Here is a 20,195-nt window from a genome sequence, read left to right as displayed (position 1 = left end):
TCTCCATCACCTGGCCCGGTAGCGGATCCAAACTTCACCTGGATTGATACCTGGGTTTGATAATTGTTTCTGTGTAACTGGGCTCCTATAAGTATTTCTACACTTCACTTAACTCTCCCCGCCAACCCAGCAACCCAGGCCGCCTAATAATTTCCAAACGATTAAATTGAGAAATCTGTTTATTATTGTCATGTATAGAGGTTCACTGGAAATCTTATCTTGTGTACTATCCACACACATCAATTCATTAAACAGTACATTGAGGTGATACAAGGTAAAATAATATCAGTGCTACAAAGCATTATGGTTCTAGAGAAAGTGCAGTGCAGAAAGTGTCAGGTCACTTCAAGTAACACAGTGTGGTCAGCTGTCCATCTTATCACACTGGGGACATTCAGTTTGCTCAGGACAGCAGAATGGAAACCGTCTTTGTGGGACATGGCTTCAGGGTTTTGTAGCTCCTCCCTGATGGGGAATATGTGAGAAGTAAGAATGTCCCAGGTTGTGGGGATCTTTGACTACACGGCCTGCTTTACTGAGGCAGTGGGAAGTGTGGACAGAGTCCATGGTGGGGAGGTTGGTTTCTGTGATGTACTCAGCTGTGCCCACAACTCTCCGCAGTTCTTTGCAATCATGGGCGGAGCAGTAGCCAGACGAAGGTGTCAGGTATCTGGATGGGATACTTTCCATGGTGCATTGATAAGATTTAGTTAGGAGAGAAGGGTAGATGCCAAATTTCCTGTTGTTCTATCTTGGTCATTTTAGAATCTTTTATACAGTAGTATCTACTATTAATTCAGTATCTGTGTATTGCTGGAGGACCATCAGTGATTGTCCTTGATCCTTTCTCCCAGCTGGTTTCATCTCCACATCCACCGCCATCTCATTCAACTGGTTTCCCTCTCTTATTTTACCGCAGATCTGCAGCATCTGCGGGTTTCATTTTGAGGCTCCGCCCCCCACACTGATGATGTAACAATCACAGCGCATGCTCACTGTTCCTGGATGGGCGGCAGTTTCCTTTCCATTCGGTGTTGGGATAGTCTGCGGGGTCGGGATTGGGAGAGGACCCTCGCCCCCAGGGGCAGTGAGCCGGGGGAAGCATCACCAGCACAGGTTGAATTAAATGCAGCACGAGGCAGGGTAGAAGGAGACAATACAACTTTAACGTATTGATAGAGAATGTTGCTGTGCTACTCTTGGTCCTAATTAAATTCAGGATATGTCGTAGAGCTTTGTTATTCATTTTTTCTGTTATTTTTGCTGAGCCGTTACTCAGTAACAGCCCACGAAGGATTGTTGCACGTTTTATTTTTCATTATCTGATCTCTGTCCCTCAGTGAAGAGACAAGTGACCTCAGGAGCAGATGTAACAGATTGACAGTGAGGTTGGTGACGGGGAGGATGTTGTGAACACTCGCTGTCTGGACTGTATTGGAATGAAGAGAAAACTAATGAATATAGGCATTGCATTTCTGCAAAATCTGTTCAGGATGTCAGAAGCATCTTGAAAACCGTTGGTGTTTGTGCAGTATTTAAAATAAAAAAGGGAAATTACTGGAAATTCTGAGAGACCCCCAGCCTCCCAGATGACCACATCCGCACCAGGTGCACCAAGCTGCAACTCCTCAGAGCTCGATGTCATTCACAGTAAGTTATCAGGGAACCTTGAACATCATCATCTCCTCAAAACTAATCAGTAAACTCCAACACCTGACCTCAATACCTCCTGGTGCAATTGAGTCCTGGATTTCCTCACTTGTAGACCCCACCCAGTTCAGATTGGCAGAAACAGCTCTTCCTCAATCTCCATCAGCACTGGAGCACCACAGGGATGTGTACTTAGCCCCCTGTTCTACTCGCTTTACACCTGTGACTGTGCGGCTAAGTACAGCTCCACCACAATATATAAGTTTGCTGATGATAGCTCTGTTGTGGACTCTATCAAAAAGGGAGGTGGATCAGCATACGGGAGGGAGACTGAAAACTTGGCTGACTGGTGTAATAACAACAACCTCTCACTCAATATCAATATGACCAAAAAACTGATAGTAGAATTCAGGAGAGGGAAGCCCGCGGTCCCTGAGCCAGTACTCATTGGAGAATCAGAGTTGGAGGGGTCAGTAACTTTAAATTCTTGGGTCTCACTCTCAGAGGTCCTGTCCCAGACCCATCATATATATATATATAATTACGAAGACAGTACGACAGTGCCTCTCCTTCCTCAAGAGTCTGTGGAGATTCAGAAACGTTCGCAAACCTCTGCAGATGTGTGGTGTAAATTCTGCTGATTGGCTGCATTACGGACTGGTCGGGGAATACCAATGCTTTTGAGCAGAAAATCCTTCGAAAGGTACTGGATTTGGTCCAGTATGCCACGGGTAAAGGTTTCCCAAATATTGAGTTTATCTACATGAAACGTTGCCGTAGAAAAGCAGGATCCATCATCAAAGATCCTCACCGCCCAGGCAATGCACTTTTCTCGCTGCTGCCATCAGGTAGAAGGTACAGGTGCCTCAGGACATGCAACACCAGGTTCCAGAACAGTTACTATCCTACAAACATTTGGATGTGAATGTACAAGGTTTGACCAGTAAGTTCGCAGATGGCACAAAATTAGTGGATGCTGTTCACGGTGAAGATTATCGTAGCTTATTGGGGATCTAAATGGGCAGAGCAGTGGTAAATAGATTGCAAAACCAATACGAGCAGCAACATTTCCATGTAGAGGTTGGTGATGATGTGGAGGGAATTGCCAGAGGAAGTGGATGAGGCAGACCCAATTGTATAATTCCAGAAGCAGTTGGGAAGTGTAGATGGAATGAAGAGTCCAGGAGGGAAATGGGCCCATCACAGGAAATTGGGACCATCTCGGTGAGCACTGTGGTCAGCATTGTCTCATTGGGCTGAAAGGTCTCTGTTGCTCTGTAACTCTATCAGTAGATGCACTGGACAGACATGGTGTAGGAGTTCATGTTAACAGGGAATGTTTTGTCCCTAAGCCAACGGATGCTCTGATACAGGGGATGGCGATATTGTTATTTGCAAAGTACTGTAATCGTACTCTCAATGAGTCACTGTCTGCTTGTTGTGTGTAATTCAGGGTATCACCGGCAGGTGGAGCTTTCCTGCACCGGGACCAAAGTGTGAACAAGACGACGACAATCAACAATCCTGTCACAATCAGAATGGACAGAGGTATGATCACTGGGATCATTCCAATTAAACTTCTGACCTGTTGGCGCACACTAGTACAAATGAACAAACTTACACAGGTGTTAACTGGGCACAGAAAACTTTCATCAAGCAGCGTCATTGATCCCACTGGTAAAGCGGCCTTGAGTAATTAATCAATCTAACAGTTCCAGTGCAGGGACCTGACACCGGTAATGGTCGAATCACTCCATTCACCTCAGTGAAAGGAGCAGGTACTCCTGGATCAGGTGTCTGTGAGTGAAACATTGGAATGCAACCGTGGGCTTGTGGGTTGTGTAAAAGTCCAGGGTCAGTTTCTGCTTCACCTCTAGACAGGCCCTGATGTGTAAGATACCTCCAACTTTCATTTATAAAATTCAGAACCAGATGGTAGGAGCATTTCCAGGAATTCAGAGATCGTGTGATAACCGAGCATTTCAGGTTTTAGAAGGGCAGCTATCAACTCCCTCCTGGTTTTCTCGGCTGCTGCAGAAAGGAGATTAGGGGAGTTTCGGAAATCTGTTTTCTGTAGCCGAGCCGAGAACATTGCCGGAGTTAGGAATGGCTGAAGATCAGATGACATCTCATTCTGGATAATATGCGGTTTGCTTCAGTGTTTTAATACCCGAATCCATGTCTGGGCTGTGTACAAATGGTGAATGTGAGTTCTCAATATTTCCCTATTAAGATCATCTGCTACCTGGATTTAAAATTCCCTTGATCTCTGATGGAAAACCTGGTAGAGCCAATGACCAAATGTCTCAGTCCCCAGTAGACATTGTGATTGTGCTCAACTCTGATTCCACAGGGAATAAAACAGACATAACAGCCTGGATACTGGTCCTACGGCCCAGCTAATTCATGCTGATCCAAATGTCTTTTGTGCATGCTCCATTTCCCCACAGCTTTTCCCAAATTTCCCTTATAGACTTCTATCCTTTTCCCTGCCCACATCCTCTCAACTTTGTAAATTTATTTGTGTTTACTGCCTCCTCTGGCTGCATGTAATTTATACCCATCACCCGCCACGTGAACAAATGCCCCTTCGGTCCATTTTAAATTTCTGCCCTCGAGTCTTAGTCTCCTCTACCCCGTGAAAAAGACTATGCCCATCTACCCTATCTACGTCCCTGATTATTTTATGTACGTGTGTAAGGTCACCCTTTAAGCTCCAATTATCCAGGGCAAACGGTCCCAGACGAACCATATAACAGAAAACCCAACATCCTAGTCCAGTGACATACTGGTCATTCTCCACTAAACTCTTTCCAGCTTAATCTAATCCATTCTATAGAACCAGAGCTCCAGAGCAGATAGTGGAGCGGGGGTGAAAATAAATAATGTTAAAAGTTCATGCAAAGTCAGAAAGACTCTTTGGTGGTGGTAGTAATCTTTTGAGGTGTGTCTATTTCAATGCAAGGAGTATTGTGGCGAACGCTGACGAGCTGAGGGCCTGGATTGACACATGGAATTATGACATTTTAGCCATTAGTGAAACTTGGATACAGGAGGGGCAGGACTGGCAGCTTAATGATCCAGAGTTCCAATATTTCAAATGTGGTAGGGGCAGAGGAATGAAGGGTGGGGAGGTAGCATTGCTAGTCAGGGGAAAATGTTACAGCAGTGCTCAGGCAGGACAGATTAGAGGGCTTGTCTACTGAGGCCATATGGGTGGAGCTGAGAAACAGGAAAGGTATGACCTCATTAAAAGTTTTGTATTATAGACCACCCAATATTCAGCGAGAATTGGAGGAGCAAATCTGCCGAGAGATAACAGACAACTGCAGGTGACAGAATGTTGTGATTGTAGGTGATTTTAATTTTCCACACATTGATTGGGACTCCCATACTGTTAAAGGTCTAGATGGGTTAGAGTTTGTAAAATGTGTTCAGGAAAATTTTCTAAATCAATATATAGATGTACCAACTAGGGAGGATGCAATATTAGATCTCCTATTAGGAAATGAGTTGGGGCAGGTGACGGAAGTGTGTGTAGGGGAACACTTTGGTTCCAGTGATGCTAATACCATTAGTTTCAACTTGATCATGGATAAAGATAGATCTGGTCCTCGGGTTGAGGTTCTAAACTGGAAAAAGGCCAAATTTGAAGAAATGAGAAAGGACCTAAAAAGCGTGGATTGGGACAGGTTGTTCTCTGGCAAGGATGTGATTGATAAGTGGCGTGCCTTCAAAGGAGAAATTTCGAGAGGGCAGAATTTGTATGTTCCTGTCAGGATTAAAGATAAAGTGAATAAGAATAAGGAACCTTGGTTCTCAGGGATATTGGAACTCTGATAAAGAAGAAGAGAGTGATGTATAACATGTATAGGTAACAGGGAGGAAATAAGCTTGAAGAGTATAAAAAGTTGACAAAGATAATTAAGAAAGAAATCAAGAGGGCTAAAAGAAGACAGGAGGTTGTGTTGGCAGTCAAGGTGAAGGATAATCCAAAGAGCTTCTTCAGATATATAAAGAGCAAAAGCATAGTAAGGGATAAAACAGGTCCTCTTGAAGATCAGAGTGGTCAGCTATGTATGGAACCAAAAGAAATGGGGGAGATCTTAAACATGGTTTTTGCGTCTCTATTTACTAAGGAAACTGACGTGGAGTGAACGGAAATAAGGCAAACAAGTAGTGAGGTCATGGAACCTATACACATTGAAGAGGAGGAGGTGCTTGCTATCTTGAGGCAAATCAGAGTAGATAAATCCCCAGGACCTGACAGGATGTTCCATCGGATCTTGAACGAGACTAGTGTTGATATTGCAGGGGCCCTGGCAGATAAATTTAAAATGTCGATATCTACGGGTGAGGTGCCAGAGGATTGAAGGATAGCTCATGATGTTCCATTGTTTAAAAAAGGATCTAAAAGTAATCCGAGAAATTACAGGCCGGTAAGATTGACGTCATATCTTTATTTAATTTCCCAGTATCACCGGACACCGTTGCATTAAGATCCCGTGGTCATCATTCAACTGCTGTGAATTAAGTGTTTAGCATTACTGTGTCTATACTGTTATTTTACTGGGAGTGAATGTGTCCAGTCACCGCCTGATCAGGATGGTCACCAAGCAGGATGTACGGTTCACAGTAACCAGCACAGTCCCACTCCAAATATGGTCAGCCAGAGTCACGGCTAAATTGCAGTCTGAATCAGTTTTGCTCCGATCTAAATCATACTCGTTTAACCTGCAATTCATCATTTATTTCAGGTAGGGAATCGAAAGGAGTACAGAAACTACTGAAGAGGTTTTTGCTAGGCGGATCATCGGGGAAAGATGATCGGGACACAGGAAGCAAGGTACCGAAGCAGGGTCAGATTGAGAGCGATGTCCCAGAATGCAGTATGGCCGCAGCGGAAGTGGAGCAAATTCAGCCCAGAGACACCAATCAGGACCCTGGAACCAGCACAAGTGAGGCGACTGCCTGTCAGACTAGAGACAGTGACGTCAGAGACACTGATCAGGACCCTGGAACCAGCACAAGTGAGGCGACTGTCTGTCAGCCCAGGGACAGTGACGTCAGAGACATCGATCAGGACGCTGGAACCAGCACAAGTGAGACGACTGCCTGTCAGCGCGGAAGCTCATTGGAAACTGAATTATCAAGTCCCCAACAAAGAGCGGGTGAGTGAAATATGAGGGTGATGTGTTTGCAGAATGTGGCAGGGAGGAGGGTAAATGCGATTCCTTGTTGGAGGGTTGGTCAGAGAAAGGGGGAATGTGTGGGTGTGGTACATGTGGTGTAGTGGGGCAGCCGTTACCCCACTACAGGAAGTGTACTACCTGCTCTGAGGATTTACAGGATGTGCATTGGAGGAAAGGCAGTTGTCCAGATAAGAGAGTATTTCCCGGATGTGAATGAAGGGAAATGTATTCGCCAGGATGGAGAGAGTATCTCTGGGAAGGGAATATTACCGACTGTCCCAGCATATTGTCCATCCAAAATTGAAATAATTGAGTGGGCTGAATGGCGGATGGACTGGTTTGCATTAAATGTGGTCTTTCTATTAACGTAATACCGAGAACATTGCTTGGTAGGTATTAAGGCCAGTGTTGGAGATTGGGAATAAATCCGTTTTTCTGTCTGTAGGCAGGTTCAAGTCATGTTTTTTTGCTGAGTTTGGTGAGAGCAGTGAAAATAAAGAATATTTGAGTTAAAGCCTACATTTTCCTTTTTATATTCACAGAGCCAGGGTTTACAATCTCTGACCTCCTAGCAGAGGGGGAGGAATATCGACTCTACCAACTGACAAAGTTCTATAGAGACAGACTCAAACAAGCAATTGAAGAAAAGGTTGAAAGACTCGGTTGGATGTTGACAAAGGAAGGACATTTCAGTAGAGAAGAAAATGAGGTGAGTGTATTGAGTGTATTACCACCAATCTGCTGGGAATAGTGACCAAAATTAATCTTCACGTTCTTTGCGTTCTACCTGGCAATTGAGACTTTGATTTCTGACTTGTCTCTCGCAGATCTGGTTTCAGCTGTTAAGGTGGGGAGCACTGGGAACTACAGGGTCAGCCTTAGCTTTTTATCTCCCACCTGCTGTATTTATCAGTGTGATATGAGAGCAGTAGCGGCAAGTAATGGAAACTATGACGATTAAAGAGGAGGAAGTACTGGCACTTTTAAGGAATCTAAAAGTGGATAAATCTCCGGAGCCTGACAGGATATTCCCTAGGACCTTGAGGGAAGTTGGTGTAGAAATAGCAGGGGCTCTGACAGAAATATTTCAAATGTCATTAGAAATGGGGATGGTGCCGGAGGATTGGTGTATTGTTCATGTGGTTCCATTGTTTAAAAGGGGTTCTAAGAGTAAACCTAACAATTATAGGCCTGTCAGTTTGACGTCAGTGGTGGTAATTTAATGGAAAGTATTCTTAGGGATGGTATATATAATTATCTGGATAGACAGGGTCTGATTAAGAATCGTCAGCATGGATTTGTACGTGGAAGATCATGTTTGACAAATCATTGAATTTTCTGAAGAGGTTATGAGGAGTTTACGAGGGTAAAGCAGTGGAAGTTGTCTATATGGACTTCAGTAAGGCCTTTGACAAGGTTTCGCATGGAAGGTTAGTTAGGAAGGTTCAGTCGTTGGGTATTAATATTGAAGTAGTAAAATGGATTCACAGTGGCTAGATGGGAGATGCCAGAGAGTAGTGGTGGATAACTGTTTGTCAGGTTGGAGGCCGGTGACTAGTGGTGTGCCTCAGGGATCTGTATTGGGTCCAATGTTGTTTGTCATCTACATTAATGATCTGGATGATGGGGTGGTAAATTGGATTAGTAAGTATACAGATGATACTAAGGCAGGTGGCGTTGTGGATAATGAAGCAGGTTTTCAAAGCTTGCGGAGAGGTTTAGGCCAGTTAGAAGAGTGGGCTGAACGATGACAGATGGAGTTTAATGCAGATAAGTGTGAGGTGCTACATTTTGGTAGGAATAATCCAAATGGGACATACATGGTAAATGGTAGGACATTGAAGAATGCAGTAGAACAGAGTGATCTAGGAAAAATGGTGCATAGTTCCCTGAAGGTGGAATCTCATGTGGATTATGTGGTGAAGAAAGCTTTTGCTATGTTGGCCTTTATAAATCAGAACTTTGAGTATAAGAGTTGGGATGTAATGTTAAAATTGTACAAGGCATTGGTAAGGCCGAATTTGGAGTATTGTGTACTGGTCTTGTCACCAAATTTTAGGAAAGATATCAACAAAATAGAGAGAGTACAGAGAAGATTTACTAGAATGTTAGTGGGTTTCAGCTCCGAAGTAACAGGGAAAGGCTGAACAAGTTAGGTCTTTATTCTTTGGAGCGTAGAAGGTTGAGGGGGGGACTTGACAGAGTATTTAAAATTATAAGGGGTATAGATCAAGTTGACGTGGATAGGCTTTTTCCATTGAGAGTAGGGCAGTTTCAAACAAGAGGACATAATTTGAGAATTACGGGGCAAAAGTTTAAGGGTAACACGAGGGGCAATTTCTTTACTCAGAGAGTGGTTGCTGTGTGGAATGAAGTGGTAGAGACAGGTTCGGTATTGTCATTGAAAGTAAAATTGGTAGGTCTATGGACAGGAAAGGAATGGAGGGTCATGGGCTGAGTGCAGGCCAGTGGGACTAGGTGGGTGTAAGCATCGGCACGGACTAGAAGTGCCGAGATGGCCTGTTTCTGTGCTGTAATTGTTCTATGGTTGTATATATCGGGACTTCGAACAGGCATTCAGTCTGAAACTGATTTCAAATCTTGTTTGAACCAACGGGCAGATTCACCTCATTCGTTAATCCAGGATGAATATTAAACTGTCAGATTGTAAACTGAGACAACCGGCTTCACTGCCGTACTTGACAGAGGGAAACCTGCTAACCACATCTAGTCTTGGCTCCGTGAGTTCCCAAACAATGTGTGACTGACTTGTCATAGTCATAGAAAAGTACAGCACAGAATCAGGCTTGTTGGCCCATCTAGTTCCATGCTGGACTACTTAACTATGTATTTCCATTGACCTTCACCAGGCCATGGCGCTTTATACCCTCATCATTCATGCATCTATCCAGACTTCTCTTAACTGCTTGTACTGCTTGCGCTGCTAGCTAGTTTCACACTCTTAGCATCCTCTGAGTCAACAAGTTTCACGCTTGTACCGCTTGAACTTTTCACCTTTCACACTTTACTGATAACCTCTTGTTGTAGTACCTCTTTACCTCAGTACAAAATGCCTGCTTGCATTTATCCCATCTGTACCTCATGTAATTGTGTAAACCTCTCTCAAACCTCCCCTCAATCTTCCACGTTCCAATGAATAAAGTCCTATCCCGGTCACTCTTCTTAGAACTTAGGTCTTCTAGTCCCGACAACATCCTTGTTTTTGTTTGTGTACTCTTTCAAACTTATTTCCATCTGTCCTGTAGGTAGGTGAGCAGAACTGCACATAATATCCAAATTAGGCCTCACCAACATCTTATGCAACATCATATCCCATCTACTGTACACGATATTTTCATTTATAAATGTTAATGCGCTAAGAAACTTTCTTTCAGATCCACAACTTGAGCACATTTCCCGTCACTTTCAATGACTTATGGACCTGTATTCCCAGATCACTCTGTTCTACCACACTTTACAGTGCCGTACCGGTCGCTGTGTAAGATCTACCCTGCTTGGTCCTTCCAAAGTGCAATTTGTCTGCATTATATTGCATCGGCCCCTTTTACCCCCATTCTCCAGTTGGTCCAGATCTCACTGCAAGCTCTTGTAGTCTTCCTCTTTGTCCACTGCACCTTCCCAATGTTGGTGTCATCCGCAAATTTGCTGATTCTGTTAACTATAATTTCATCCAGATCATTGATATAGATGACAAACAACAACAGACACAGCGCCGATCCCCGTGACGCTACAAGAGTTACAGGCGCCAATCAGAAATGCAACAGTCTATAGTCACGCTCTGAATTCCTCCAAAAAGCCAGTGTCTAATCCAGTTTACTACCTCATCTCGGATGCTGAGCAACTGAACCTTCTTGACCGACCTGCTATGAGGGAACAAATACCGTGCTGAAGTCCATGTAGACAATATCCACAACCTTGGCCACAGCAAATTTCCTGGCAACCTCCTCGAAAATCTCTAAGATAGGTTAGGCGTGAAAGATCACGCACAAAGCTGATATCTCATGGCCACAAAAGTCAATAGTTTGACCTAAATGGGAAGAAGAACTCACAAAATACAAAATAAATCTGCTGACTAGCTGATCCCAGAAATCAACAGGTTGTCCTAAAAAGGAAGAAGATCAATAGGTTGTCCAGAAAGGGAAGGGAGAAAAATGAAAAAAAATCTGATAACTTGCTGAATATCTAACTAATGAGAAACAGGGACACACCATTTCAGGTCACTCTCCTTGGAGCTCATAAACAGTGATTGTCTTGTCCTAGATTTGACCTACTCAGCCATGAGTGGTATTAGAAAATCAAGTGCGTTACACCCGTGAGTGACTCTGTTCTCGTTGGGATTCATTGGCGCGGTATGTAATGAATCAGATAGGCATTACCCAAAGGTAAGAGGAGTAATCTGTAAATATGTATGCTCATCTATAAATTCATCATCTGAAGACGTCTGCTTCACTGGAAAACCATTAAGTCAAGTCAAGTCAAGTCATGTTTTATTGTCATTTCGACCATAACTGCTGGTACTGTACACTGTAAAAACAAGACATCGTTTTTCAGGACCATGGTGCTACATAAAACAGTACAAAAACTACACTGAACTACGTAAAAAAACAACACAGAAAAAAAAAACTACACTAGACTACAGACCTACCCAGGACAGCATAAAGTGCACAAAACAGTGCAGGCATTATAATAAATAATAAGCAGACAATAGGGACAGTAGAGGGCAGTAAGTTGATGTCAGTCCAGGCTCTGGGTATTGAGGAGTCTGATAGCTTGGGGGAAAGAAACAGTTACATAGTCTGGTTGTGAGAGCCCGAATGCTTCGGTGCCTTTTCCCAGACGGCAGGAGAGAGAAGAGTTTGTATGAGGGCTGCGTGTGGTCCTTCATAATGGTGTTTGCTTTGCGGATGCAGTGTGTAGTGTAAATGTCCGTAATGGCGGGAGGAGAGACGCCGATGATCTTCTCAGCTGACTTCACTATCCGCTGCAGGGTCTTGCGATTCGAGCTGGTGCAATTTCCATACCAGGCAGTGATGCAGCTGCTCAGGATGCTCTCAATTAAACCCCTGCAGAATGTGATGAGGATGGGGGGTGGGAGATGGACTTTCCTCAGCCTTCGCAGAAAGTAGGTTCACTACGGGGCTTTCTTTGCTATGGAGCTGGAGGGACCAGGTGAGATTCTCCGCCAGGTGAACACCAAGAAATTTGGTGCTCTTAACGATCTCTACCGAGGAGCCGTTGATGTTCAGCGGGGAGTGGTCGCTCCGTGCCCTCCTGAAGTCAACAACCATCTCTTTTGTTTTGTTCACATTCAGAGACAGGTTGTTGGCTCTGCACCAGTCCATTAGCCTCTGCACCTCCTCTCTGTTAGCTGACTCATCGTTCAATTAAATCTCTTGTTAAATCTCCTTCACAACTGTAACTCCCCAGACCTGGTAGCAGTGAAACTGAGGGATTATTTTACAGTGCAGTGGACCATCAGGGAATTATGCTGATTTATTCCATAATTGTTGTCCGTTATTTGTGTTATGGAAAACCTTTCCAATTCCCTACTGGTAACTGTTCTGGGAAATCAATCATTCAAACCCGGGACATCATTCCTCTTGTTTCTCAGAGCAATGTCCTAAGCCCATCCATGTTCAGTTGCATCTTCGACTACCTTAATTCCATCATCAGTGTATGTTCTGGTCAGACCACTCGTCTGAGTGCTGCCGGTACCATGTAACCCAGTAATACCTGTCGCATGGTCGGATGGTCGGTGACTAAACCAGCTCCCCCACCATGCTGGCCTGGTGAGGAAGGTGGCTAGACACCCTGCAGGACGAAAAACAAGACCTGTCAAAGGGTGGATGACCCTTCTGTTAGGGTCAACGGTCATCTGGCAAAGAAGCCCGGAAAGGGCATCCCTCGCATCGAAGCTTGGTCTGGCCATTCACTGCAACAGAACTTCCCCCAGACGTCTTGGACCCAACCAGGCTGCTGGATCCGGGAGGGGATGTCGAGAGGGTGGATCTGGACCGGTGCAACGCCCTACTCACTTAAAATCCACTCACGCACACGGTTCCTTTCTGAGGAGTGGGGTACCACCCCACTGACTGACTGAAAGGAACCATCATCATCCTATGGGATGGATAGCCAGAGATAGAGAGAGAGAGAGAGATGTTGCTTGAAGATGGTTCAATGTTTAATTCATATTTCCTCAGTAAATGAGGAAGCCCATGCCTGCATTCAGGAAGTGATCAGCATTTTACAGCATGAGTGCCAGGCAGTAACCATCTCCATCAAAAGACGGCCGCACTGACATTCCTTAACTTTCTGTTGTCCTTACACATCATAAGACCATAAGGTATCGGAACACAAGTAGGCCATTAGGCCCATCTACCTACTCCGCCATTACATCATGGGTGATTTACTATCCCTCTCAACTCTATTCTCCTGCCTTCTCCCAGTGAACTTTGCTGACCTGACTAGTCAAGAAGGTACCAACCTCTGTTTTAAATATACCCAATGACCTAGTCTCCGCAGCTGTCAGTGCCAATGGATTCTACAGATTCACTACTCCTCGGCTAAAGAATCTCCTCATCTCTGTTCTAAATGGACGTCCCTCTATTCTGAGGCTGTTCTGTCTGGTTCTAGACTCCCCCACTTTGAAACGTCATCTCCACATCCTCTCAATGCCTTTTGGTATTCCACAGGTTACAATTAGATTCCCCTCATCCTTCCACACTCCAGCCAGTACAGGCGCATCCAGGAATCATTCTCATCAAAATCAGGTTTAATATCACTGGATCTGTCAGTTTTGATTCCTCTCTGGACTTTCAACAATGCATCACGTATTTTTACTGATCAGGGGACTGAAACCATTCACAATATACAAGTGAGATCTGGCCAGTGCTTGTTCTTATACTCTAATCCTCTCGAAATGAACGCTAACATTTGTTTTTGCCTTTCGTAACACCGACTCAACCTGGAAGGAATCCTGCACCAGGTCTCCTGAGACTCTTTAGAACTCTCAAAAATATTCTATGTCTTCATTATTTCTGCCAAAGTGTATGGCCATGGACCTCCCTATACTACATTCCAATTGTCACTGATTTGTCCATTTCTTCATCATTCATGTCCTGCTGCAAAATCCGTGCTACCTCAACGCTTCCTGTCTTTCCCCACATCTTCGTAACGTGCGCAATCTTGTCCATAAAGCCTTCAAATCATTGACATAACGGAAAAAGGAATTCTCCCAAAACCAACCACTGCAGAGCACCATTGGTCACCAACATCCAACAAGACAAAGCCCTGTTTGTTCCATTCTGTGCTTTTTGACAGTCAGACAAAATCAGTCTGGAGAAAATCATGGATCCTCTATCAATGCTAGTGTCTCTCTTGTCATACTGTCGTCCCCTGTCTTGTTAAACGGTGTCATGTGCGGTACCTGGTCAAAGGTCCTCGGGAAGTTCAAGTAAACAACTTGCATTGACTCTCCGTTGTCGACCCAGCATGCTGTTCTCTCAAAAAATTCCAACAGTTCTGTCAGGCAAGATTCCCTTCCATAGATGTTGGCCTTTTTCTTATCATGTGCGTCCAAATACCCGGAAACCTTATCCTCAATTATCGACTGCTGACATCTTCTCAAACGCTGATCAGACTAAATGGCCTATAGTTTAAAATGACCGGAACCTTTCCAGAATCTAGTGATTCTTGAGTGATCATCACTCAGTCTCTTCAGAAGCAATCGAGTGCAGTTGATCGGGTCTTGTACCTTTAGTTTTTGGTTTGTTGGGTGGTAGAGTTGGTCTCCTGACTTGGTGTGTCTGGGTATTCTTGTTTTGTCTGGTGTACTTGGAGCTCCCTTCTGGGGAGCGCGCTAAGACAGTAGCGCGACATTAATACGCAGCAGCCTCTCTGGACTATGGATTTGGGGATTACAAAACGTTATGTAAATTTTCTGGTGTAGTCTGTTGTGCATATGATTTTGTGATATCATTCTGGGGGAACGTTGTCTCATTTTTTAACTGCATTGCTTTTGTGGTTTCTAAATGACAATAAACTGAAACTGAACTGAACTGAACTGACTCATCTTTCTTCAGAACTTCCAACTTCCCGAGTGCCTTCTCCTTAATAATGGCAAATACACTCACTTCTGCCACTTGACATTCTCAAATATCTGGCACGTCGTAGTGTATTTTTTACAGTGAAGACTGACGCAAAACACTTACTAATACCTTTTGTCATTTCTTTGTCCCCTGACAGTACCTCTCCACTGTCATTTTCCAGTGACCCAAAATCCACTTTCCTCTCCTTCACTCTTCATATATCAGACGGACCTCTTGGTGAGCTATTTTACGTTATTCGCTAGCCTACCTTCATCTTACATATTTTCTCTACTTACGGCTTTTTAATTTCCTTCTGTTGGTTTGTGAAAGCATCCCAGTCCTCCAGCTTTCTACTATATTTTGTAATATTATGTCCCCTCTCCTTTGCTTTCGTGCTGCTTTAACTATCTTGTCAGCCATAGTTGATCATCCTCCCTTTAGAATAATTCTTCATCTGTGTGATCATTTGTCCTGAGCCTTCTTAATTGCGCCGAGAAACTTCAGCCATTCCCGCTCTGCCATTGTCCCTGTTAGTCATGTTCGAATATATTTTTGCCCAGGTCTTCTCCTATGCCTCTGTAATTCTTTTATCCAACTGTCGCACTGATCCATCTGACTTTGCCTTCTCCCTCTCAAACTGCAGTGTGGGTTTTGCTATTTTATGATCACTGCCTCTTAAGGGATTATTTACCTGAAACTCCCCAATCAAATCTGGCTCAATACACAACACCAAATCCAGATCCGTCTTTCCTATAGTGGGATCAACCATAGGCTTCTCTCAAAAGCCATCTCATAGGCATTCTATAAATTTCGTCACTCGGGATTCAACACTGACCTGATTCTCCAAAGCTAACTGCATATTGAAATTCCCCATGACTATTTTCACATTCACCTTTTTGCATACCTCTTCCCTCTCCTGTTGTAATTTGTAGCACACATCCTGGCTACTGTTAACAGGCCTGTATCATCAGGGTCATTTTACTTATGCAGTTTCTAAACATCTACATTGTCCAATCCGATATCACCTCTGTCTCAGGACTTTTCATTTTTAATGACAGCAGCTTCGACCCAACACTTTCACCCACCTGTGTATCCTTTCGATTCAATATTTATCCTTGGATGTAAGCACCCAACTACAAACTTTTGTCAGCCACGATCCATTTGTTTTTGCTCTCTCTCTCCCCTCTCTTCCATTCTTGTTGTCACATCTTGTTGATGTAATACTGCACATTGACAGACTGAGGAAATTCATCACGTTGCATCTACCGCAGGGTGTCAGGAAATCCTTATTCTTACACACTATTGATTGAGAATTTCCTTCAGTTACTGTTTCTCTGTTAATGACTGAACCCAGGGAGGATGAGACAGCAGCCCAGTGACTGCATCTGTTCTGAAGCTACCGGGACCATGAACAGATATTTTCCTCCACATTCTCCATGTCTGTCTGTCTGCTCCACAATAAATTCATTGTTTCCTTTTGTAGAAAGTCACTGAACTGACAGAGAAGGGAAACCGGACAGAGAGTTCCAGACTCTTCCTCAGTTTGGTGATGGGCAAAGGCTCCCGGGCCCGGAGGGCGATGTGGGAATCCTTTCTGATGTGGAGGACTGAGTTACCGAAGTTGGACAGAATACTGAGGGAAATACAGGAACTCGGTATGTTAAAACCACGCTCTGAACACAAAGGCACATTGAGATAAACATTTTAGTTATGTTAATTATTTTAGCTCTGTTTCCATGGATTTTTTAAAATATTTAAACAGGTCCTGATCCACAGGAATACGTGAACATCGGCCAAGGTTTATCTGAATTACCCACTCAGCTGATAGGTGAGTGATCAAATGCACAGTTCAAACCACATCTCAAGTGTTAGTCTGTGACTTGGCAAAACCTGGGAATCAAAATTCGCCATTAATCATTCGCTGATCTCTGGATTCAAGTAACAATTCAAAGAATCTCTCTTCACAGCCTGAATATTCTACAATATATTTTTCCATTAATCCAGCTGTTGGTTCTGCTGAAGCCTTCACTCCAGGTCCTAACGCTCTGGAAATCCCAACACACCCTAGGCAGGCTCCTGATACTCTGTATGACCCAGTCCAGGTGACTTTTCTATCTTCAGACCTTTCATCTTCCAAGCCCCTTTTCCTTTGTAATAGCACTACACGCAATTCTGTTTGCTGATGTTCTTTACCTTTTGGAATTCTGCCATTGACTTGCACAGAGTTTGTCTGGCATTTCCTTTTCACCCGTTACTGCAACTACAACAGCAGTTTCTAGTGGTCCGATATCGACCCTCTCCCTTTTTTCACTCTTTATATATCTGGGAAAGAAAAAAAATACTTTGGTATCCTTTCTTATATTATTGACCATTTCCTTGCATTTCCTGCACATTCATGTATAACTGGGAGCATCTATAACATAGTTGCCTCCGACATGACCCTAGTCACTAGACTCTAGACACTAGAATACTACAGCACAGTACAGGCTCTTCCGCCCCGGATGTTGTGCCGACCCATGTATTCCTTTAAAAAGAGTACTAAACCCACACTACCCCGTGACCCTCTATTTTTCTTTCATCCATGTGCCTGTCCAAGAGGTTCTTAAATACCCTTAATGTTTTAGCCTCCACCACCATCCCTGGCAAGTGGTTCCAGGCACTCACAACCTTTTGCAAAAAAACTTACCCCTGATGTCTCCCCTAAACTTGCCTCCCTTAACTTTGTACATATGCCCTCTAGTGTTTGCTATTGGTGCCCTGGGAAACAGGTTCTAGCAATCCACCATATCTATGCTTCTCATAACTGTTTAGACCTCTATCAAGTGCCCTCTCATCCTTCTACGCTCCAAAGAGAAAAGTCCCAGCTCTGCTAACCTTGCTTCACATGACTTGTTCTCCAAACCAGGCAACATCTTGGTAAATCTCCTCTGCACCCTCTCCATAGCTTCCACGTCCTTCCTATAATGAGGTGACCGGAATATAACACAATACTCTAAGTGAGGTCTCACCAGAGATTTGTAGATTTGTAACTTGGCCTCTCTACTCCTGAACTCAATCCCCCTATTAATGAAGCCTAGCATCCCATAGGAGTTCTTAACTAGCCTATCAACCCGTGCAGCGACCTTAAGCGATGTATGGATTTGAACCTCAAGGTCCCTCTGTTCATCCACACTCTTAAGTAACCAACGATTAAACTTGCACTCAACATGCTGGTTTGTCCTTCCAAAATGCATCACCTCACAGTCATCCGGATTGAACCCCATCTGCCACTTCTCTGCCCAAATCTGCACTCTGTCTATATCCTCTTGTAACCTTCGACAACCTACAGCTCCATCCACAACTCCTCCAATCTTCATGTCATCCACAAATTTACTCACCCATTCTTCCACCTCTACATCCAGGTCATTTATAAAAAATCACAAATAGCAGGGGTCCCAGGACAGATCCCTGCAGCACTCCACTAGTCACCGACCTCCAGGCAGAATACTTTCCTTCCACTACTACCCTCTGCTTTCTTCCTGTAAGCCAATTATTTATCCAAACAGCCAAGGTTCCACTTATCCCACTTATTTTCTGGATGAGTCTGTCATGAGGGACCTTGTCAAATGCCTTGCTAAAATCAACGTAGACCACATCTACTACCGTACCTTCATCAATTGCTTTTTGTTACCTCTTCAAAAAACTCAATTAGCCTCATGAGGCACGACGCTCCCTTCACAAAGCCATGTTGACCTAGACAGTAAATTCCCGGCACCCACAACTCTGTTAAAAAAAACTATCCACAATTGCTGTAAATTTACCCCATCTCACCTTAACCAAATGCCCTCTGGTATTAGACACCAGTCATATGTAAAAAATAAACAAAATACAGGCTGTCGACCCAGACTCATATCTCTCAAACTGGAACACATCAGTCAGATCTCTATTCTAACTCCAGAATAAACAAACCAAGTTTATCAAACCTCTACTTGTAGCACATGTCACCGAACCCAGGCAACATCCTGATGAACCTGTTCTGCACACTCTCCAATCCTTCCAAGAGCTGGCCAATCAGAAGTGAACACAATACTCCAGATGCTCCCTAAAACCATAAGACCTAGTAGCAGAATTAAGCCATTCGGCTCAGTGAATTTGCTCTTCAATTCCTCTTTACCCCTTTATCCTAGTAAACGTCGACGCTCTTCCTAATCAGGAACATATCGACCTGCATTTTAAATATATCCAATGAAGTGTCTTCCTCAGCCGTCTATAACAATATTTTCACAGATTCACCACCCGCCAGCCAAGACATTTCTCCCAGTTTGTGTCCCCGGCAGCCAGGACAATTCCCCACAGTTCTCAAGCATGTTAATATTCTGTATGAGCCTCCCATGTGGGATTTTGTCAAACACTCTACCAATATACAAGTAGACAATATCCATGTGTAACTGCATCCATCACCTTTGTCACGTCCTGGAGGAACTCAATCAAGCTGGCAAGACACAAACCCGACCCAAAGCCTTGCTACTGAACCCCAAACCACCTCATACATCCTCTCTGTCATACTCCCATGGGGCAGAACATATAAAAGGCTGAAGGTATGTACCACCAGCCTCAACGACAGCTTTATTCTGCATTTATAAGACTACTAAATGGTCACCTACCATGTTATTATTGGCTCTTAATAATAATAAGACAATTCTATATCTAAAATTATAGCATCGTACATCTCGTAACTAATAACAACTCAGATAACAATTTAGATAACCACAATATACTCACAGGAGATCAGACAGCACACCGTTCGGGTTTGAACAACAGATAACAGATTATGTAATTCTTTTTCAAACCCTGTGGAAAGCAGAAAACTTTCAGTGTTATATTGTCAATCAAAAAAAAACACATCTGATTCTGTTCCTTGTGTTTAAGAGAAGTTCCAAATATATATAAAATTCATACAATACTTGTGAAATTTCTACAACTGATGAAGCAATCGCGTAAAATAATCATCCTATTAACAACCACAGAGGAACAACGACCACTATCAAAATAAATGGAGGGATTTTCCAAAGCGACTCACTAAGCTCACTATGGTTTTGTCTAGCTTTAAGCCCACTCATAATTTACTGAAACAGACAAAAATCAGGTATCTAATCAGAAAAATATACGAACTATACCTTGACACAGCTATACATTGATGATTTGAAATTATTTGCTCTTGCAGCAGTAAAGCTGAAACAAACAATTCAAATAATGGAACTAATTT

General features: G+C 43.6%; 1 protein-coding gene across 1 annotated transcript in view; it reads left to right on the top strand.

Annotated features, from left to right (window-relative positions):
- The window catches only part of LOC140720875 (NACHT, LRR and PYD domains-containing protein 3-like), a 121,185-nt gene that overhangs the window by 453 nt on the left and 100,537 nt on the right, over positions 1 to 20,195 (top strand). Inside the window, exons 2-6 of the mRNA XM_073035725.1 lie at positions 3,104 to 3,198; positions 6,408 to 6,821; positions 7,385 to 7,551; positions 16,434 to 16,605; positions 16,713 to 16,778. Coding sequence (XP_072891826.1) covers positions 3,189 to 3,198; positions 6,408 to 6,821; positions 7,385 to 7,551; positions 16,434 to 16,605; positions 16,713 to 16,778 — 829 coding nt within the window. The 5' untranslated portion in view covers positions 3,104 to 3,188. The remainder of the gene's footprint in view (positions 1 to 3,103; positions 3,199 to 6,407; positions 6,822 to 7,384; positions 7,552 to 16,433; positions 16,606 to 16,712; positions 16,779 to 20,195) is intronic.

The sequence above is a fragment of the Hemitrygon akajei genome, unplaced genomic scaffold, assembly GCF_048418815.1.
Source record: "Hemitrygon akajei unplaced genomic scaffold, sHemAka1.3 Scf000048, whole genome shotgun sequence".
NCBI classification, from domain to species: domain Eukaryota; kingdom Metazoa; phylum Chordata; class Chondrichthyes; order Myliobatiformes; family Dasyatidae; genus Hemitrygon; species Hemitrygon akajei.
This window is presented reverse-complemented; position numbering and strand designations above follow the sequence as displayed.